Genomic DNA, 22,908 nt, shown 5'->3' with positions numbered 1-22,908 from the left:
TCTATTAACCCAGTTGCCCTTAAGGGGTTTGCTGCCCTGATTGCCAATCTTGGAAGAAAGAGCAGCAAGAGAAAGCAAATTGTCATGTCCATTGACAGCTATAAATCACAAGTAGTTCAAAATATGGTGGCTTGATTGCTAACTGGGGCTAGTTGTGACACCCGATTTTGAGACCATTACACAAAACTGCTTATTTGTTTCCCACTCAGTACTTGACATTAAAAGCTGTTAGTGGCATGGGATCCATGTACTTTGAGTACTGCTTCTTCCACATATGAACCCACGCTGCAGTAGCACACTTCCCCACAAGGTCTTTTTACCGTATCTGCTAGTAGAGCTCTGAGCAAGCAGTGCCACAGCCTGGTCATATATTTTATTGGAGGCTCCAATGGTTTGGAATAGTCTTTCCAGAGTTCATAAGGAAGGCATTTCTCTTATGGTGTCCAAAAACAATTTTTTCAAGATAGTACTGAATAGCATTTATTATTTTTATTAAGTTGTGGCACTCAAAGTGTATGCAATGTGTATTGTTTTTAAACATGGCTTAACTGAGTGGTCTTCAGCTCACAGGTTGGAGCCCTTGGATATTTTACAGAACTGTTCCTGTTGGCCCACAATTCCATATAAAGTTGCCACCCCCTTTTTTGGGAAGAAATCACTGCATGAAGAGTACCTTAATAACCCTGTTTTCCTCTTTCCCTGTCACATACTGTCACTATATTGTGAATTCCTGTCACATGGTTGCAGCTCAGTGGGGCTTGGAATGGTTGAACTCTACCAACTCTAACAAATACCTTGATTTTTAACTTTGTTTTGTGAGCTGTCTTGTATCCTTTTTTAGGACAAGGCACAGTATAAGTGTAGAAAATAAATAAATCCTTTACACACACAAAATCTCAGGTTCACGCAAAAGGTACGTCTTTGTTTGGAACTGGTACTTTTCAAAACTGGTGCCAATCAAATTGATGTATTGTTATTGAACTACATCGACTAGTGGTCTGACTTACTGCAATGCAAATTTGTATGTTTATCTACGTTGTTATGTGTTGTTGTTGTTTTAAATGATATGCTACCTTTTCAATAAGCTGTATAGTTTGTTCCAGGTGGGTAGCCAGGTTGGTCGGCAGAAGAGCAAGATTAGAGTCCAGTAAATCCTTAAGAACCAAAGGGGTTTCCCAAGAAATAAGCTCTGACTCTTGTAAGGGGCAACTGGAGTCAAATCTTGCTCTCCTATTTGATTGGCAGATTTAACTAAATATACTGAATTGACTGTTTCAATTTTTTTGCGTTGCCTCGTGTATTTTTTGAATATATATGTAAAATTCACATCAGTAAACTTACATGTATATGTGCATATATGGAGAAAATCCTTTTAAAGAAACGCCCGTTTTTAAAAACCTTGCAATCTTACTTCCATTTATCCACAGCAGTCTTATTTTTCAGTTAACTGTATTTTAAAAGTTTGTGCAACGGTAAAATAATCTTATTTTCTAAAAATAAAACGGTTTAAATGCAGTTTGGAAGAAATAAAACACGTGGAACCCCCCATAAACTGTTAAGCCAAACTCTCTGCGCATGCTCCAGTTATTTCAAACCAACCACTGGGGTCTTTTTACCCTCTCCGCCTGATTTTTCAACTTCGCTGTACTTGCGCATAAATCCCACACCGCTTCGTTGGGAAGAATACAAGCGCATGCGTGACACTCCATACTCGCTGGACTCTGTTGCGCACGCGCAGATGGAAGTACTTTTTTTCCTCCCCACCATCATTATGAATCTCTTTCCAAACGCCATGTTGTTTCCGAGCTGCGCATGCGTGCTCGTAGCAAGCAGGTTTTGCCTCCTTACCGCCGGGCGGAGAGCGGGCGATTTTGTGACGTAAGACGCCGGTTGCGCGGCGGCCTCCGTACGTTACGCACAGACGTAAGATCACGGCGCTGCGTCCCTCCTTGCCCCTCCGAATGAAAGGGATGGTCCCAGCGAGCGAGTGCCTTTGAGACGGGCGGCAGTAGCGGCGGCTCCCGTTCCCGTCGCAGGGGCTGCCTTCCTTCTCTTTCTCTCCCATCTGGCCCGGTGAGTCTGCCGCTCAGCTGTCGTCACCCTCCATCTGGTTGCTATAGAAACGGATCCTTTCCTTCTGTTTCCCCCTCGTTGGACTGCAGTCCTTTGAGACAGATCACTGGGGAGAGGGATTGGTGTTCCTAAACCCCAGGGCGGGTGTTGGATGCTAATCGTTGGGAGGGGAGAGAACGGGGGTGATTGTGTCCGGGTGCCACCCGGGGGAGAGGTTGGAAAAGGGGTTATGTTAAAATGAATGACAGGATTGCCTGTGGGCAACAATGGGAGATGATAAACATAATGGGAGCTAGGGATGCCAATTGTCTTGAATGGAGTCCATTGAAATGGAGTATAGCACACAAAAGTTTGAATAAAAATGCAGAATAGGTTTAGAATGGTGGTCTCTGGGCCGAGCTACCCTGTTTGGAGATTGGAATGGCAGTTTTCAGAGTGGAATGAGAGCCCCTGGGAGAGCAAATGGTAAAAACATTCTGGAACTGGAATGTTATCCCCCCAGTGGAATGATGGCCCCTAGAAATAGAAGTATCTTGGGGCTGGAAAGACCCCAAAGGGGAATGATGGTCTATGGAACTGGATAAACTGCCCTGGGACTGTAATTACATCCCCAAAAGTGGAGTGGTGGACCCTGGGAGTAGCAAAAATATTCTTCAATTGGAATAACAACTCCCAGATGGGTGTGGTGGCCCACGAACCACATAAACTGTCCTGGGCCTGGAAGACAGCCACCAGAGTGGAATGATGGCCCGGTGAGTAGTGGAGGTGTTCTGGAACTGGAAAGACAGTCCCTAGAGCAAAAGGACCATCCCTGGAAACAGGGACCCTTCTTAAGACCTCCTAGCAACCTGCAGCCGTGCCACAGACACACACTGTGGTCATTCTTACCAGAATAGAGCCCTTGTTAGGGGCCCTGTAGTGGAGACAATTTTTGGAGTGAACTTCTCCATAATGTGCCCGTTGGAGGATACATCTCTATTGTTTAATTGGTTCTGGTCTCTAGGAAGGTAGGTAGATTTGTGTGATTAGGTGGATAGTCTTTCTGCCCAATTTTTGCATTGTTTCTGAGTTGTTTTCTGGTGGAAAACAACCTTAAAAACCCCCATTGAATGCTTACTGTTTTTTGATCTGATTTGTAATTTTTCCATTATCTCTACAGTACATTATCTCTACAGTAGGATTTGTAGTGCTGGATTGAAGGTGTTATTTTGACCATCTTGGTATTGTGGTTTGCCCTTTCTTCTTATTAAATGTGTCCTCATGATCTCAGCATTCTCAGTAATATGTGAAGTTAGGAGGTATAGTGGGAGGCATGAAGTCCAAAGAAGGGCTCAGCAGTATGAAAATGCTTGGAACGCTTCTGATCTCCATTCCATCCTTGGAAATGATGGTGAGATACCCTCTTCTTCATCCTTGAAGTTGGGCAATGCCAGATCAATAAGGAGTAAGACTTCAGTCCTTCTGGTGTTTTCAACAGAGCAACTTTGATCTGGCTTGCCTGACCTGGGTGGGACCTGATGAGATGGTTCCTCTCACTTCAGCTGCCCCCCTCCCCCGGCAGATGACTGGGTCCCTCATCACAATCTGAAACAGGAGTCTGGGGAGGGGTTTCAATTCTCCTTTTAGAGGATCCCTGTGGCTCAAATCACCAACAAAAAATGTGAAGGCCTAGTGTGAAGGGCTGAGGAAGAGGTGGCTATTCTGCTGGTATATTGTCTACCTAGCTCAGCGGCAGACACCTGCCAATTCTCATGGAGGTAGTCTCTGACTGGATGTTGTGTTTCCCACAGCTGGTAGTTCTGGGGAATTTTAACATGCATGCAGACACTGCCTTGTCTGGTGCTTCCCTGGATGTGATGTCATCCATGGCAGCATTGGGACTCTCAGCTCTCCAGATGCTGGATTTGATTTTTTATGCAAGTGTAGATCTGGATAACTTAGCTGTATCTGAACCAGTGCCATGGATAGATCATTTCCTGTTAAAGATCAGGTTGAGTTTCATTACTCCCCTCCATGAGAACAAAGAGCCTACTTTTGCTTGCTTGCAGAGACTTTCAAATCTTGTTGGTTTCCAGAATGCTCTACAGGATTTTTCAGGGTCTGTTGGAAGTTCCCTCGGTGAACTTACCAAGGCCTGGAATAAGGGCCTTTGGCAGGTCATAGATAAGATTGCTCCCTACTGCCCTTTGCACCCTCGGTACCCTTTTGCTCCTCACCAAAGAACTTAAGAGAGTCAAAGAGACTTCCCAGACAGCTAGGGTGAATCAGGTGATGAACACAGAATGAGGCTAGAGAACACGCTGTAGAATCTTAGGAAGTGTCAATGAAGAGGGTGAAGAAATCTTACTTTTCTGCCTGCTTTGGGTCCGCTAGTTTGCTTCTAGCGCAATTATTTAGGATAATTTGCCAGTTGACCTCTTTAAAGATGAGTCCCAAAGTGAGGTATTTAGCTGTGATGTATTTACTAACATTTTTTGCAAGTGTAGTGTCAGAGCTCTGACAGGACCTCGCCACTAGGTTTAATGCAAATAGCATGATGGAGGCTCCAAAGGCTCTGTGTGGTTCATTTTTGGACCACTTCTGCCTGCTCTCTTTATTGGATGTTGACAGGGTCCTGGGTACTATAAAGCCAGCAACTTTCTCCTTCGATCTGTACTCATGGCTGGTTAAATCCAGTTATGATGTGGTAAGATGCCTCTGGAGGGAGATTGTTAATTTTTCTCTCTGTGTCAGGACTGCATCCCTAGTTCCTTGAAGAAGGCAATAGTTAAGTCTTTATTGAAAAAGCCTTCCTTAGATAAAAAGGACATTGCGAATTACCACTGTATAAGATTTCCCATTATTGAGAAAGGTAATTGAGCAAGCAATGGATTCCTGGATGAGGGCTCTGTGCTTGACCCTTTCCAGTCTGGCTTCAGAACTGGTTTCAGGATTTAGATAGCATTTATTGCCTGGTGGACAGCTTCCTGCTTCAATTGGATCCAGGTGTTACACACTGCTGATTTTATTAGATCTAACTGCAGCGATTGACACAGTTGACCGCTTGGTTCAACACACATACACAACCTCTGAGGGAGCTGTCAGAAGGTTTGGGGTTTGGTGCCATCAACATGCTGATGATACTCAACCCTTCCTCCTGCTGGATGTGCCACCAGAGACAGCTCTCTTGCTCTTGAGCCAGTGCCTGGGGGGCACAGGTGAGATGATGTAGCTGTGGCTAGATGATGTAGCTGAATCCATAACACAAATGGAAGTAATGTGACTGGAGAAGACTGAGTTAATACAGTGGTTACTGCTCCCAGTTCTTTATGGGGTCCAACTGTCACTGGTGGGATCTGTGAAGAGATTGGGTGTATGACTTACTTTCTCAGGACAAACAGATATCTGTAGTAAGGAGATCTGTGTTTTTCTATCTTTGTTTGGCTCGTCAGGTGACCCCTCCCCCATCTGTCTCAGTCAGATGTGGCCACAGTAATTCATGCCACAGTCACCTCCATATTGATCTATTGAAATTTGCTCTATGCAGGGATATTGATCTATTGAAATTTGCTCTATGCAGGGACATTTGATCAGTGCCTTTTGGTCTATGCACATACGGCCAACATTAAGGCTGTATGTTTCTGAGGGATAATCCTACTAAGAACAGTATAACACTTCTAGTTTGTGCCTTAATTAAGCCTTCAGGATTTTGTTCATATCTGGCTCTTGCCTTAGCTCTAAGAAACCTCCCCATTGAAGTGGGGAGACCTTGTTCAAGGGGATAGATAACCTTGACATAGGCAGCCAAAGAGAGCCAAATCAGAGTCCAAACTGATGCAGAAAAGTTAAACAAGGTTCCAGAACAGTCCAGTGATACGATTCAGGGCCTTTAGTGTTTTAAGTTGCTGCAAGTGCAATCCTCAACAGAACTGCATTATTCTGAGTCCATTGAAATCAATGTACTTAAAACAGTTTAACTCTGCTTGTGATGGCAATTTAGAGTATACTCTTTCTGAATGCCACAGTTACTTCTTGTGTTCAATTCAAAAAGTCCCTTGTAAGTTATATTTTTAGCTGTTTGGGGGGTTTTTTGGTCCATTTCCTAAAGTGCTTGGAGGTAGAACTCTTGCCATATGACTCCCTGTAGCTCTGGGTAAAAAACATTTCAGTTTGACAAAGGCACAATGTTTGAAACCTGCTGCTTCATACTCTAATAATATTTCTTCAGGCTTAACTCATGCCAGAATTCAAGGCCCTTAAGAAATGGATGTGAATGCCTATGTATGATGTGCTGTGTTGGTTTTCTTTGAACTAGCAATGGAACCAGTAGAAAGAGAATATATGTTTGGATTGTTAGGACAGCATTGGTTTAAAGGCTGTACTTTGACCTGTGCCAGGACAACAGTAGGAATCAGTGGCAGTTATTGGAGCATGGATGGGAAAAGTACAGGCACCACTTTGCTTTCCATACCAGAGGGGTATTATGACTTTTGATGTGCTGCCTCAGCTGTTAGTACACAGGGTATGCATAATGTAAGTTATTTAAGAGGTTCTTCACTTGGGAGAATAGATAAAAATGTGTGAAAGTGCATGCTGCAAGCACATGTAGTGTACAAACATTTGTCTGGGAACTTGGCCTGGTTCAGACAGAATAGTTGAACTAGGTAAAAGTACTGGGTCATTACTGACCCAGGGGTGACATCACATCACTATGCTTATTAGGCAGACTTTATTTTCGCCATTGCCTTCCCCAGTTATCTACACTTTACTCCCAGCAAGCTGGGTACTCGTTTTACCAACCTCAGAAGGCTGGAAGGTAGAATCAACCTTCATTTGATTACTTGAAACCAATTTCTGTCAGGATTGAACTCAGGTTGTGAGTGGAGCTTAGACTACTGTATACTACAACTTATCACTTGCTCTGCAGGGTTATTTGGAGGCTGTGCCTCATGGTGTCAATACAACCCCCCCACCCCATCTTTTGCAGAGCTTTCCCTCCCTTGCTCCAGAGTTCATGCAACCCATAGTTTTCTGTCTGAATTGGGCAGATTATGATTTTCAAAAGTTTGAGCTTTTCTCTAAGCCAAAATTAGATTCACATGTCAAACTGTGCTTTTTATTTCTAATTTGAAAAGCAAACCATAGTTTTTGGAAACTAAGAAATTAGACATGAAATTAGAGTGGGAAGAGGGAGAACGTGAGTTTTGAGACATGATCCCAACAGCCGATCTGAGATTTGTGAGAAATGGTCCTAAGGAAAGCATTTAAGCACTGGTTTAACTACTCCATTAAAGCCAGCGGGGTTTTCAAGCATTTGATTTTGGCTTCATTGTCTCTGTGGTATTTTGTTAAGCTGAAGGATGACCAGATAAAATAGTGTTAGGGTGTATCACTGAAGCCAGCTTATTTCATAAATGCTTCAGAATGTTTAACATGAGAGTCTATCAAGGATTTTGCTGGCTCCAATTTGTTTTTGTTGCTTATTTTGAAAATACCTTGCAGATTTCAGACGTTTTCAAAATAAGATGAGTTTGTGTATTTTTTTTCTTTTTGAGTCTAAATTCTTTTTGAGTCTAAACAAACAATTCCCTCGATAATGTTAAACTATTTATTATATACTTATTATATAATTACTGCACTACTTTTTTCATCATTCCTATTACCCATCTCCTCCCACTTATGACTGTATGACTATAGCCTGTGCTGACATTTTATTTTATTTTATTTTATGATTTTACATTTTATGTTTTCATTACTACTGATTGTTTCCTGATTGCTTACTAGACCTATATGACAATCATTAAGTGCTGTACCTTATGATTAAGTGCTGTACCTTATGATTCTTGACAAATGTATTTTTCTTTTATGTACACTGAGAGCATATGCACCGGAGACAAATTCCTTGTGTGTCCAATCACACTTGGCCAATAAAGATTCTATTCATTCTATTCTATTCATTCTATTCAAATGCATCTCTATTTGTTGAATGAAGAATTTGTGTGTTTTGCTACTGAACTGCTTTGTAGTCTGAAGGCCTCTTACAAATTAAAGAAACATTCAAACATTTTGTGCTTAACAGCCTGAATAATTTGGAGTTTGAAATTAAACCTGCTCAGGTTTTTGGCATCTTTGGGGGGGAGCTTTGAAGCAAAAACGAAATTACATGTTAAGACTTGACTTCAGCAGCGAACTGGAGCGAGACAAGTCCTTGAATTTCCCTCCTTTCCCTGGGCTTCAGTGACATCATTGTTACTTTCCCTCCTTCAGTGCTGAATAGAGTCTGCTGGCTAAACTTTCAGAGCCAGCCTCTCCCCCTGCCCCATTTTAGAAAGCAGCCATTTAGTAAAGTGGAGCTAGGCCGCAAAGAGAGCTTAAGCTTCAACATGCATTAATGGGAGAAACAGTCAAATATTTTTGCTTGTTTGTACCAAGAATGTATCATGATTTGGGTAATAAACAGTAAATTATGATTGTATGGTGTTATTTTTTGTGTTTAACACCTGCTTACTCTGCTTAAAATTTTGGGGCAGTTATAAAATCTGTTCAAATTAAATCCCTTAAAATAAATTAACATTGCTTAAGGCCCTGATCCTGTTTAATATAAATGATTTCCTGAGTAGTGCTTCATGGGAAAAGTTGGAATTCTGAGTTTGTGTTTCATCCATGACATGCATTTCTACATATCTGAGTAAAGCTTGTCACTGCTATTATTGTATTGCTGCAGGTAGGGTTTCTGGGAAAAGCTTTTGATAAGCTTTTTGAAGTGACACAAAACTTCAAATGTATTAAAATAGTTCAAATTAGTATGTATTTTCAGGTTTTTGTAGTTTGTCTCAGTATATTTCAAGTTGGAGGCTAGAGTAGACATTTAAAATAATTGTAGCTCTTTTTCTTTTCAGAGTAAATCATTTCTATTTGTGCTAACCTTTCAGGAAGTAAATCTAACTGCTGACTTTTTTCATAAGCTAAAAAAAGGTATTATAGTCTGTACATTTGCATTTTCATGTGGTTGTGTGCTGAGACAGGCCTTATAAGTTGCAGCCCCTTAACAGATCTTTGTCAGAAAGAACTAGGCCTCCCACTGTTGAGGTGATGGGCATGTTTCAGTTTGAGTTAAACTACGTCCCAGCTGCAACCCTTCAGCTTTCTCAAAAGGGTTAAAGTGACGATGATTCCTTTCTTAAGGTGAAAGAAAGGGATTCATTCCTGGCATTGGACATCTGGGAGCTCCAGCTGTTGAGTATCAAATCTGCTGCTTTCCTTGTACAGCCCTGTTCTGTGTCTGTTTCTCAGTCATACTAGGTGTGATAGAAACTTGTAGGAATGGAATGGAACATTTGTTATAGCCCAGAGGCTGTAAGCACCATGGGCAAAAATAATTTTACATTATTCTTTTCAAGTTGTGATTCTGACTTAGGTGTGGAATGTTCTTCTCTGAAACAATCTGATTGTCATCCTACCACCACCTTCAAACACTTCCTTACTTCTCCGTGTTAATATTTTGACAATAAATGTGGCTATTATCCAAATGCTTTTCTCAGTCTTAATTCTTATTGACATACATTCAGTTCAAACTGTTATGTTAGTGATATGAATTAATGTCAGCCATAAATGTTGCATGGTGAAAATCTTTCAGCATTTAATTTTGTTAGAAATCTTTACCTCCCACACTTAACAGAATCTCTGTTACAAGCTGATAAATATTAGGTGAACTAGAATTTGTAGTGTTCCACACTGATTTCTGAAATGTGTTGCATTGACATATTATCTTGCAATTTTGGTCATGCTTTTGTACATGGGAGAGGCAGCCTAGAGCATCACATTGTCCCATGAAATATCTGACATTTACCAAGGGAGTGTTGAAAACCCTATTTGAAAGAGTTGTTCCGGAAGCTGTCATAGTGCTGTCCTGTTCCAGAGTGAAGCCGTGCTAGTATGATTGCATTTGTGACTTTACCTCCCTGGAAGCCATGCTGGTCACCTGGAGGCCATGATCCTGTTCACAGCCCTTTTGAGAAAAAGCCAGGGGATCTCTAGATGTGTAGTGACATTTATACTTATCAGACGAACTACAAGTTCAAACATTGCTGTTTTGTATTGCACAGATATCCCGTGGAAGAAGTCACTAATCAAGAATTTGCTATTTGGTATGTCTTGATTCTAAATCTTAGTAATTTGTGATTGCTGGAAGAAATATACATAATTGTAGTTTTTATCTTTATATCTCAGTTACATATGCTGCTACTCAGTATCTTCAAATAAATTAATAGTGAAAGTGGAGTGTAAGATAATGTTATACTTTGTTTTCCCCCAGAGCCCAGCTGGCAATATGCCTCTTCTTCTTGTCTGCTTTTTTAAAAAATCCCAACACTTTTTTGGGTACTAAGTTTTTTGGTCTTTTTTCCTTGGAGAGCTAGAGCTTTGGCGGTATGCAGATTTATTTATAAGATTATACTCACGCACCATACTCTACCCTGGGGCACTGTGAATCTTGAAGCTTCTTTATCAAAGAAATGCTAAACAGCCATAGAAGTTGAAAGAGACCAACACTGCTACTTGTACCCTTTTTGTTCTCTGCAGCAGCCATAAAGATTGCAGTGGTATTCTTCAGGCGATTAAAAAAAATCATGTCAGGCTCAGTTGGACAGAAAAAGGGGCCTGGGAGACAGCGCAAGTGTGGCTTCTGTAGATCTAATAAAGATAATGAATGTGGGCAGCTACTGATGTCTGAAAACCAGAAGGTGGCAGCACACCACAAATGCATGGTAAGTGCCCTGAAGGAGACTGGAAGCAATTGTGGGGGCTTTCAGAGTGGGTTGACATCATGGCGATGGAGAGTATTTGTAGGGGAGAAGTGGTGCTGATTCTTCCTGTCGGTTCATCACCTGTCTGTTTTTTTTCCTAAGCCGAATTTCAAGACTTGAAGTAGCCCAGCTGGGGGGAAACAGTTGTGGATAGACAGGATTTCTTGCAGAGGCTCAGTAGATGTGGAGGGAGGGGGGTTAAGCATTCCCTATCTCAGCCAATGACATTTTCCTGCGCAAATATCACCTGCTTCTGATTTGAGAGCCTGCGCTTGCTGAGATGACATGTGCTTTTGCCCAATTGATACAGTCTTAGGACTGACTTGAGAGTAAGCCCCCTTGAACTCACTGCACTTGCTTTTGAATAAACAGGCATAGGGTAAGGCTGCACCTTATAATCAGAAGTGGATCATGAGATGCTCTGCCAGCATTTCAGTTAGTGGTGTTTTTTGTTTGAAGAAATTGTCAAATGTGGAAGTTTGGATTTTCCTTATTTGAATAAATGTTGAAGTTTCATTATACTGTTGTGTGTGTGTTTCAGCTGTTCTCATCTGCCTTGGTATCTTCACACTCTGATAACGAGAGTCTTGGAGGCTTTTCCATTGAAGATGTGCAAAAAGAAATGAAGAGAGGTACCAAGCTGGTAAGTTATTGTTTTTGGAGCAAAACAATGAGATAATTTCACTTAAAAATGAAATTTCTTAGAGTATTCAGAAACTTTGTGCCCCTGCACACTGGTGGCACTGGTGTGGTGTTGTGGTGGTGTGGTGTTAAGGCTATGCCTGAGCCATAGTCATTTTGCCGCACTCCAAAGATTTCACGTTTGGCACCGAAAGATCCCTTCTAACTTAATTGAACATTTTACCTATTTATCATTGACTAGCAAGGCTAATGGATAGAGAGCTATTGTTTGGCAACAGAACCAAGACAAAGCCCAGAAGCAAATTGAGAAGAGAAAAAGTGTAATCCCTTTAATGCTGTTCTTGCAATTCATTAGCTGTCTTCAATAACAGGATAGGCTGCATTATCAAATAACTTTCATGTTGAAGTTTCTTGAAGCATAAAAAGTTTGGTGTTCTGCAACCTGATACATTTCCTCAAGCAAAATCAGATTATGTTAAGAATCTTGGATTCCCTTTGCAGTTATGCTGAACTATAGGTTTGTTTCTCTTAAAGGTACATTTCTGATAGTCAGTTAACTGAGTGATACATGTGCAATTCTGATTCATTTCCTTGGGATTTGTGCAAATAATATAAATGACAGGTTTGAACAGATGAGTCTATCTTATTCCTAGTCAGCTTGTTGGTCCATTCAGCCGATTCTGGCTAGCAGCATCTCTCCAAGGTCTTCTCTAGACCTGTTACCTGAGATCCTTTTAAGCTGGAGACACTGGGAATTGATTCCTGGTTCTTCTAGGTGCAAAATATGTCCTGTACACAGAGCTACAGTTTGTCCCCAGACATGCTAAACTGATCTTATTAATATCTCCAAAATGTTTGTTTTGGTTGAAAGGTCTGGAGCTAGTTTTCAGGAATGTGAAGTCACATGTTGGAGCAGGGTGTAATTTGATGCTTTTAAATCAGATTGCTGATCTAGAAGATGATCGTGCTGCCTCTTTCCAAGTGATTTAATGTGTATAAAGTGCTGTCAAAATATAGCTCACTTATGACAACCCAGTAGGTTTTTTAAAGCGAGAGACTAACTGAAGTAGTTTGTCATTGCCTTCCTTGCACAACAACCCTGGTGTTCCTTGGTGGTCTCCCATCCAAATTCTAACTAGCGTCAGCCCTGCATAGCTTCAGACATCTGTTGAGTTCAGGCCAGCCTGGGTCATCCAGGTCAGAAACCAAATTCTGACAATGCCACTAGTTGCTGCTGCAGCTGAGTACTTATATACTGCTTTTCACATGAATCCAAAGTGCTTGATAATCCTGAGAAGTAGCCTGTAAAGATAGCTCAATTATATCTCCATATTTGTTGATCTGAGATTTCTGGGCTGAGAAGTGACGGCTTGCATGAAAATCCCTGTTGGATTCAAAACTGAACTTCAGTAAAAATTGTAGATTCACAGCTATGTCCTTACCCCTTGGTCCTATTTGTCAGACACAAGCAAATAGAATGTAAAATAAACAGGAATGCAGTTTCTGACTGAGTGGAGCTACTCAGAAGCAGTCACTGTAGAACACACAATTTTTCTGGGGTTAAGTAACTGTTTCTGCTGCCTTTAATCTGCATGATTTAATCTGCATGACTTTTGAATTTGAAAAATGCAGTACAGAAGAAGCAGTTATATCAAGCAGCCATCTTTCTCTCTGAGATTTCAATTGTCTTTGTCAGTGAGACCAAAAGTACTAACACTGGTGCTAATGAGACTGTCCCTCTCTTTCAGATGTGTTCGTTGTGCCATCGTCCCGGGGCAACCATTGGTTGTGATGTAAAAACCTGCCACAAGACCTACCACTACTACTGTGCATTGCATGATAAAGCTCAGATTCGAGAGAAACCTTCTCAAGGCATTTACATGTAATTATTGTTTGCGTTTTTCCTTTTGTTGTTGTTTAATGATAGTTAGGTTTGAATGATAGTTTGCTTTCTGTGCTAATGCTGTCCCATTTAGTTGTTGCTGGTGTACCAAAATAGCCACCTAGCATAAATGCACTTGAATATATTTAAATGATTCTATAGTTTGGTGGACTTTAACTTATTCCAATGTTCTACCCCCAGGATATTGTGTCGAAAACATAAGAAACCGGCCCACAACTCAGAAGGTAAAATTATTCAACATATATTGTTTTAAACAGCTGTACTGCATATATTCAGTTGAAGGAAAGTTGAGTAGAATGGTGTCGGAAAATTGGGGAACCACACAGTTTAGTAACATGGCATGCTCAAAAACAAGAATGGGCACAATGCCATTACAAAGGGTGGTTAGAAGATGCAGCAATCCAAATTTATATTGGTGCTCTATGAAGTAAATGTGTGAATAATGTGTGCTGCATACTCTAAAATTGACTAAACAGGATGCATGAGTCAGTGTCTTTCAAGAGGAGAAATAGCATTTGGGTTCAGAAGTGAAGAAGCATTGGTTTAAGTGTTCTGAGGCCATAGGTAGTGCGTTTGACTAGGAGACGCAGGTTATCCTGAAATATGAAATAGATGTGAATGAGGACAAAATCATAAAGCTTCAGCAACCAAAGTGATACTCTAGTATGAAGCTGCTGAATTGGAATTAATACATGCATTTGACTGTTAGACACGGTTGTGGTGGAGGCTGGCTAGTTCATTGACCTTTATTTATTTATCAGTTTTATATACCACCCTCCCCTGAAGGGCTCTGGGCGGTACACAACATATAAATCGAAGTAGAGCACAGTTTAAAACATAACAAATACAACTATAATAACATATGTATGGCTCTAAAGGATTAAATAGTTAAAACCTCCATTTAAACACAGCGTTACAGTATATAATGCCTCGTGTCCGGCAGCTAAAACCCTCCCGAGAGGGGAGTGGTAGGTCCCTCAGATGTTATGAGGACCATCAGAGAGGGGAGATCCCCAAAGGGGAGGTGCGCTGCATCAGCGGTTTATCACCAGTTGTACCCTCTTTGGTGGGGTAACATGCCTTTTAGGCTTTTCATTTGTCTCTTTCATGGTAATGCAACACATCTCCTTTGGATTGCAGCGCCTTCTGTTCTCATTTGTAATAATTTTCTTCTCATTGTCATCTGTGTATGTGTTCCCTTTTCATGATTAACAAAGTGGGTTCTGATGTGTAAAAGCTTCTGCAGCACCAAACTTGGTAATCTCTGAAGTACCACAATGTTTTCTTGCTTTGGCTGCTGCAGACCAACACAGCTGCCCCCTGAAAGTTGTCACTCTGACATAAGCCTTTTTTGCACTAAATAATACTATCCAGGTATGCAGAGGTATCTTCTCAGTGATTGCTGTACAGATGTTTGAGGCTCACCTTCATTTCCTGGTGAAGATTTGCAAAAATATATACATGCATTTTTCATGGTTTTCAAAGCTGTTGTCTGGCTGTTCTCTTCATAAGGCTTTGGGGACAGATTGTTAACCGAAAAGAAGAGGGTTGGAATGAAAATATATAGGTGGTTGCTTGCTATGTAGTCTGGTTTATGCTGCAGTATGGTCAAGATACTGTACCACGTGACAATGTACCCTCCCTGTGGATCTGGAACTTCTGACTCATCAAAAACAGATCTTTTGGAAGCATTGTAGTCACTAGACTTGGGTAGCTAGTATACCTAGAAATTCCAACTTGGCAACTTCACACTGGAGTTTTTCTTTGAAACTTCCTGCTGAAATGTGGCCAGTTTTAAGTCAGTTATATCCAGGAGAACACTTTTGGATTTCAGAAATTTATTTATTAATCTAAAATATCCGTATTCCCCCCTCTCTCCTTTTGAACAAAGTGCAATTAAAATACAATCTAATAAAGCATCAAAACTAAAATGCGAGATATAGCAGAGCAGTAGTGAACTACCAAAATAAACTAACAGCAGATTTGTGGTTGATAACTGGTTTATGAATGTAATGATTATTAGTGTGGAAGAACATCTGCGGCAGTAATATCTTCACCCACTTTTAGAGTGCCAGAGTATGGCTGATCCAGTTCCTCTTAGAAGGGAATTCTGCAGTCTCTGTTCTACTGTTGTAAAAACCCTGTCTTGGTAACCACACATGGCATCCTCTCCAAAGATGGCGAAGCACTCAACAGTTGTTTCAAGATGGTCTTTGGTATGGTTGATGCCATACAGTAGCAGGTTTCTAATCTGTTCAAGGCTTTCAGAGTTAAGAGGGCATCAGGCCCATAAACCAGGTGGGAGCTAATATAATATATATGCAAAATCAAAAAAATTTCATCTTTCCTAGTCTTTTAGATGAACTTGCTTTTGCCTCTTTCCTGAGATACCTTTTAATTAGTTTGTATCAGTTGCTGCTAGCTTTCAAATAAATGGTTTTAGTGGGATTTTTAAAGAAATGTACTGACAGTACTGTTTTCATATAGATACTAAGTGACTTCTCATATTGCTGGTTCATTAGTTTTATGGTGATTTTGTTGTTGTTTTTGGTAAGGGTTTGAAATCCTTTTTTTGGCTTAATATTAATGTATTAAGGAAGGGAAAGAACTTCTGGGTTTACAACCCAAATCTTGAGCTTGTAAAGAATTGTGGTGCCATTATGAGGAGCCCAGCAACTTGTTTGCCCCCATTTTTAGTCTGCTCACCTTTTATTTATTTATTTATTTTTATTTATTTTTCGAACTTATATTTTTTTGAATTTATATACCTTCATCTATTTAGGCTCTGCGTATCTTTGTACTCTACAGGACATTTTGTAAAACCATTGTAGCTTATGAAGTTCCTTTTATCTTGTTTCAAACAGATTTAGGTGAAAGTCTTAATGAACATGAATTGGAACCATCACCTCCCAAAAAGAGGGGGCGCAAAGGAAGGCCCAGAAAAATGAGTCTGAAAGGACAGTCAGAAGACACTCGATCAACATCTTCGCATGGCACAGACGATGTAGAAAGCAGCTCTTACGTAAGCAATTTGTATGCTTAAACTATTGCACGAACGTCGGTTTCTTTTCAACTTGAATGTGAGATTGTTTAGCTGTATTCTGTTGAAACCATATATGTTGTCCTGGCGTACTATTTTAGAAAAGTGTTTTTCTTTCAGAGAGACAGATCACCCCACAGAAGCAGTCCCAGTGATACAAAACCTAAATGTGGATTCTGTCATGCAGGTGAAGAAGAAAATGAAGCTAGAGGGAAGCTTCATATATTCAATGCCAAAAAGGCAGCTGCGCATTATAAGTGCATGGTGAGCAAGCAGCATTCTCCTAACTCTCTGGCAAAGTCATGTTCTCAATAAGCAGACTTTCAGCTGTGAGCAGAAGATTCTCCAGTGTCCTGGGCCAAAGCTCTGTGTCTGTCTGAAAGGTCCACTATACCTTATGCAACTACCATTTGCTCAGGACCTCGCTTGTCACTATTTGTCCTTTTGAGACAGGTGGTGATAGTGCAGTGAAGGACAGGCAACCAGTTCACTCCCCAGGTTTCTTGGCTGCCCTGAGTGGAATCTCAGAACAGACCCACCCACTTGAGGCTTTGAAGTTGCACGCGACCTGAGTCACTGCATTTCTAATGCTACCTCTGCATCTCTTTTTAGTTGTTTTCTTCTGGCACTGTACAACTGACAACAACATCAAGGGCGGAGTTTGGTGACTTTGATATTAAAACTGTGCTTCAAGAAATCAAACGAGGGAAGCGAATGGTACGTTCTTATGGTTTCACTCTGAGCTGCATGTGAATATTGGCTTCTGGCTATGCCTGCACAAATTTAAATTGCTTCAAAATTGTTTATCATAGCATCATTTCCCTGCCCGAGGAACTCTGGGGATCCTTGCTTTGTGAGCATGCTGATAAAATGTTCTGTCCTGTATCTGGGGTATGTGGTTTGGTGGATACATTCAGCTGGTTGATGCCCTTATCTTAGGCCCCTTCCGCACACACAAAATAATGCGTTTTCAAACCACTTTCACAACTGTTTGCAAGTGGATTTTGCTATTCCGCACAGCTTCAAAGAGCACTGAAAGCAGTTTGAAAGTACATTATTCTGCATGTGCGGAATGAGCCTCACATTGCCCTCATACAGGCAAGTTGCTTGTATCTTGCTGAAACTTCTCTAAGAGCATAAGTTGAAGAAACCTGGAAATTATGAGAACTGTGACGTGACAAAAGATGGATTAATGGCCCAGTTAACATTGTCCTTTCCCCATAACAGAAGTGCACACTGTGTAGTCAGTCTGGCGCAACTATTGGATGTGAAATCAAAGCTTGTATCAAGACTTACCATTACCATTGTGGAGTGCAAGACAAAGCAAAATACATAGAGAACATGTCTCGAGGAATTTACAAGTAAGCACCCTGTTTGTTTTTGTCTTTGACCAAGGACTAACAGATATTGCTGGAAGCTGATGGAGCAACGGGCTCTGCAAATGAGAAAGAACTTGTATTCAGCGCCTTTTACTTGAGATGGTATAAAAGTGTCAGTAAATTCCCTTGAAATCTATAGACCTCTTCACTAGTGTAGGCTTGACACAAGATCCATCAGGATTATGATGGGTGCTTTTTTAAATTAAGTGGGCAGTGACAAAGTTGGTGTGTGTATACAGACCTACTTTGTTTCCACAAGCTGTTCATTTAAGTGGCAGATGATGGCTTACAGTTTTATAGAATATCTAGATGTTCTTTGCAATCCTGTCATTAACCTTGTAAAGTGGGACACTGTCACTCCCACATTACAGATGGGAACCTAGGAGTCACCATCCTGGCTTCCAAATGCCATCAGTGCAGCTCTTGGAAGCATGCTGTGGCTGTTGCAATCCTTTCATATGCCACACTGATGACATCTGGAAGCATGGCAACCACTAATTTCTTCTCTCCTGGTCTTTTTGAACTGGATTTCCATTGCCATCTGCATTAGGGTTTTGCCATTTGAGCTGCTATTTTTTTTTAATTAAACAGCAAAGTACAAAGAAGTCCAGCTTGTGAGTTCATGGGCATAGTGATACTTGAACTCTTGGTTTGTAAACTTTTTTTAGGCACAGAAACCAAGATATTACGCTTTATTGTGCTGTTCCCAAGGATAGCTGTGCATTCTTCAGGCACCTACACAACTTATCCAACAGATATTCTCTGTGACTGCTATTAATAGTGGCCACAAGGGGCACTCTTTGATCACTGTGGTTACAAATTCTACCAAGTCAGTATTGATGACCTTGGTGATTTTACTGCCAGCTGTAGCCTCAGACCCACTCCTTTCTTACTTTTCCTTGTATGAGCATTTCAGCTTGTTACCAGGAATTACTTTAAACAGATACTCTCCTTGAAAGTTACTTTCATTGTCTCTGCACAGCCTTTCTTTGGATTGGCCAAATCCTGGAATTCGGTGCAGAATTCTTCCTGAAAATTGGTCTGCTAATAAAGAGCTGTCCTGATTTAAGCTGCCTCAATTGCTCTAGGTCTAATGTTCCTGAAGGCTACAGTAGCAGTGCCTGTGAACTGGGTTAAGACCTTTAGAGTATGTTTAAAAAACTGGCTAATAGTTGTGATTTATTGTTTAAAGAAAAAATATTTTAGTCAGAAGAGAAGGTAGAGCTACTGAAGAGCACTGTATAAGTATTCAGATAACATATTACTTAGAACTGTACTAGGGAGAGAAACAGAGACTAATGTATACATAACCGCAGCGATTTTAAGCAGAAAATCAAAAGTCAGATTTTTGCAGGTCGTGAATGTCTATTACTTTTATTTGCACCATTTCCTAATAAAGAAGAGATGGTATTTTAAATAGCTTTAATTATTACCAGATATTTCCAACCAGCATTTTCCTAACTTATATGCTTCTGAATGCATAAAGAATACTTTCCACAGCCTTTTCTGTAACTAAACAAAACGTTTCTCTGGGCGATTGCAGTGGTGGTGTGGGGAAGATTTCCTTTGTTCTATTTTTTTTTTCCAATTGTATGTTTGCTGCTGCCAAAGTTGTAAATTAGTTTAGATGCCCTAAAGGGGTTGGGATTTGTGTGTAATCTGAATACGACTTAACCATGCAAAAGATTCACTGGATTAGTCTAGGAAATGGTGACCTATAATTTCTCATAGCCATTCTGTTGGACTGTCTCTAAGAACAAGAAAACAAATGTATTCTACTGAAAGGAAAGGGAGGGTCAAATCAGGGCTAAGGTAGTTTACAGCTCACATGTGACTTAGCACTGATACCTCCTGTTCCCCTTTTCCTCTTCCCCTTGAGTAGGCATTATGGCAGCCTAGGGACTTACAGGGGCTGCTGGAACAGAAGAGTAACCCAGCAGCTCTGTGCTTCTGGAAATGTGGGACACTCCAGCTAGTGAACAAAGAAGCCAGCTGAATGGCAGCTGCTTGGCTAAATAAAACTACTGGAAACCACTCTGAGCCTATGGGTTACAAATTAAATAAACAGATCTGTAACTTGATTTTTGTGTGTGTATTGCATGGCTTTGCATCATTCTCTAGGCTTTACTGTAAAAACCATAGTGGGAATGATGAAAGAGATGAAGAGGATGAAGAGAGAGAAAGCAAAAGTCGTGAAAAGTCTGTAGCTGACCACAGTGGAGTTCCTCAGCAGCAGCAGCTCAATGGAAACTAGGTATGGAAGCTCTCAGCTGACAGCCCTCTTCCTGAGATGCCGCTGTACCACTGACCTAGTTGTTAAGAGTGGTAAGACATTTTAAACTGAGCGTAATGCCAATAAATTAGTTTTTTTAATAAAAACTGGAGTCCTGTTGCACAAGAACTGGGGTTATTTCTCAAATTCAGCTGACTTTGTAAAAGAAAGGCCCTTGCTTCTGCCAATAAACATAGCTGTAATGTCCAATCTGGTAATATGCTTTCCTCTTTTATTTTTCTGCTATCTTAACATTTACTCTTTTCCCATCGTCTTTTTATTTTTAAACAGGTTCAAGGGACAGAGTAAAACTGGGAATGAATAAAACATCCATAACTGCTAATGTTTTTAGAAAAAAATGCTTTAAGGTCAGATAAGGGTTGGTAACTTTTTTTACCCTGCCCAACTGTTAGGAAATGTCCTTGAACTGCCTGAAACGTTCATGTGTGTGAGCCATCAATAAGCGGCAGCGTTTCTTCATGTCAATATAATGTAGTTAGTTGTCTGCAGTGTCTGGAGAAAAACAGCAACCCTGAAATACTATATAATTGATATGTAACATGTACAGTGTCAAAGCTGAGGCAGATGTGGAAATAGTAAATTTTCTTTTCTAGACCGAATAAGAGATTTGGGCTATGTGAATTCAGTGGATGGATTTGTGTATCATGGAAAGGTCTTGGGTTTAATTTACAAAGTAGACTTGCCTCTGATGGCAACAAGTTGGTGAATGTGTGCATTTTCACATTGACCTTCGCACACAAACCATAGAGAGGAGCTAGGAGGGAAGGTGCTCCCCCCCCCCCCACCTTTTGGCAGAAGGACCCAGTCAAGAAAAGAACTGGAGCTTCAGAAGTATGCTTGAACCATTTACTAGGATAATGGTTTCTACTGCCTAGCATTCCTGGCTGGAGATCTCTTGAACAGCTGTTGACTAAACTGTGAGCTTCAGTACTCGTGCCAAAGGGCTGTAGTTCATTCTTTTGACCCTGGTCATCCTCCTTGGCCTTGTCCCTGCTTTACCTAGAACCTGTCACATTTTACAACTGAAAATGATAATGTTCATGTCTGGAAGCTACAACATCCCCTTCACATCACTTCTTAGATTTCAAAATTACTGCTCAGCTCTCACTATGGAAATTAGCCACCTTATTGGACATCATACCTCAATATATATACACATACACACACACACACACAGAGAGAGAGAGAGAGAGAGAGAGAGATCGATCCTGTATGCTGTAAGAAAAATGCGGAATAACTCTGGATTTTCTTTGCTTTTTGGTTTTACAAACAGAGGTCAGTATTTATTTTGAGTCTTGTGACCACTATATGAGAATGTTTTAGTATTTGATTATGGTTTCCTGGGAGATCAGCAAGTTGAATACTGTTAAAAATCTGAGTGTTCTATTGGAATCTGATTAGCTTGATATTATGCCAAGGCCAAACATCTTGGTTATAATGGTATTTCTTAACTCTAGTAGTTTCTCCCATTGGTCTAGTAAAAAAATATTGTTTTATAAATACAACCAAAAAGTCATACTAGTTAGCAAGCTAGCAAAACTCACTTCAGATTTTATTATCTTTTGAAAATATAAGGCAACGCAACAAATAAAAATGACAGTGCAGTTTGACAGCAAAGTGACAGACATTCACTTGCAATGGACACTGCAGATTTTCATGATACGATTCTGTTTCTGAAGCCTTGTTTAATTTTGTGGGATTTTAATTTTTAACCTTTTATTGTCCTTTTGTATAATGCATTTCATTATTGTCTAAAGGGACTCAATTGTTGTATAATAGAACTTCAGAGACTCTCAAGCTGGAATTCAATCCATTTGGTTTGAAAATTTCCTGGAAGAGTTCAGATTTAGCAGAAAAAATGTGTATAAAAATAAATCTGTTTCCTGCTGTTATGCTGCTGACCAATTTTTTAAAATTTTGTATTGTAATGGTCAAGATTAAAGGCGCAACTTGTACTGAAATAGATTTTTACCAGGGTGAGTGCTCTTTCAAAAGCATGAGTTGTTTTTGGGTTTTTTTAAAGCCATGTAATTGTTTTAGAATACAAACATCTCTTGTTTTTTATTCTAGTCATGTCACTATTATGAAGGTTTGGGGCAAGCTATAACATGTTCCAAGCAAACAAGGAAAATGTCAGCAAAATTCAAAATAATTTTATAAGCCAAGGCCAGTATGTTTAAACCGGGGTGGCCAACCTGTGGTGCTTCAGATGTTCATAGACTACAATTCCCATCAGCCCTGCCAGCATGGCCAATTGCTTCAGCAGGGGGTTTGATCAGAGGTAATTCTATGATCTATAATGGGCTTTCCTGGAGATAACCTCAATAACCTATTATAAAAACTTTTTGAAGGTCCCAGGGCTCTGAGCCACCAAGTTGAGCAGCCTGTATAACTGTTTCATTTGAACTGAGAAAGCAGACAAGATTGTCTGTGATCCCTTTTTTGCTGATTTGCCATCTCTAGAACACAGGTACTAGTTAGCAATATCTCACCCTCCCTCCCTTTTGCTGTTGAAAGGTGTGCACCTAGTAGCTCTGCCAGTTCAGTCACTTTAATTGTAACTGGCCACTGCTGAGTTTGCCAACAAAGCAACTTGATCCTCTGCCTTGCCGTTGACTACCAAACAGAACATGTATTTGCTCTCTGGTGCCTTGTGACATTTTGATGACTGTTGAAAATAGTATCCAATTTGTGGTGCTCTAAAAGCTTACCATGGCATTTATTTTAAGTGAAACAGTGCAACCCTAAAAAGAGTTCCATCCTTCTAAGTTCACTGAAATTAGTGGACTTAGAAG

The 22,908-nt window shown here is 40.5% G+C and overlaps 1 protein-coding gene across 2 annotated transcripts; it reads left to right on the top strand.

Moving 5' to 3' along the window:
• Positions 1-1,849: 1,849 nt before the first annotated feature.
• On the top strand, positions 1,850-22,074 carry PHF6 (PHD finger protein 6). 2 transcript variants are annotated; one of them, XM_048514472.1, is made up of 12 exons: positions 1,850-2,073; positions 10,158-10,199; positions 10,633-10,817; positions 11,398-11,499; positions 13,247-13,380; positions 13,582-13,625; positions 16,266-16,423; positions 16,562-16,705; positions 17,054-17,158; positions 17,669-17,802; positions 19,942-20,074; positions 20,384-22,074. In XM_048514472.1, exons 3-11 carry the CDS (start codon positions 10,680-10,682, stop codon positions 20,072-20,074), a joined length of 1,092 nt encoding a protein of 363 aa, XP_048370429.1. In that variant the 5' UTR covers positions 1,850-2,073; positions 10,158-10,199; positions 10,633-10,679; the 3' UTR covers positions 20,384-22,074. The 2 variants fall into 2 exon arrangements, with proteins under 2 accessions (XP_048370429.1, XP_048370428.1); XM_048514471.1 differs by lacking the exon at positions 10,158-10,199 and having other exon boundaries at positions 1,851-2,073; positions 19,942-22,074.
• Positions 22,075-22,908: the final 834 nt, after the last annotated feature.

This window comes from Sphaerodactylus townsendi, linkage group LG13 (genome assembly GCF_021028975.2).
Source record: "Sphaerodactylus townsendi isolate TG3544 linkage group LG13, MPM_Stown_v2.3, whole genome shotgun sequence".
NCBI classification, from domain to species: domain Eukaryota; kingdom Metazoa; phylum Chordata; class Lepidosauria; order Squamata; family Sphaerodactylidae; genus Sphaerodactylus; species Sphaerodactylus townsendi.
The sequence above is the reverse complement of the archived record's forward strand: the minus strand, read 5'-3'. Positions and strand labels throughout refer to the sequence as shown.

Bases quoted from the DNA above. Each gene is read 5' to 3' on its own strand.
- PHF6 (XM_048514472.1), top strand. From the start codon at position 10,680: ATGTCAGGCTCAGTTGGACAGAAAAAGGGGCCTGGGAGACAGCGCAAG. The intron at 10,818-11,397 runs GTAAGTGCCCTG...TGTGTGTTTCAG, and splicing joins CAGCACACCACAAATGCATG to CTGTTCTCATCTGCCTTGGT. The intron at 16,706-17,053 runs GTGAGCAAGCAG...ATCTCTTTTTAG, and splicing joins CTGCGCATTATAAGTGCATG to TTGTTTTCTTCTGGCACTGT.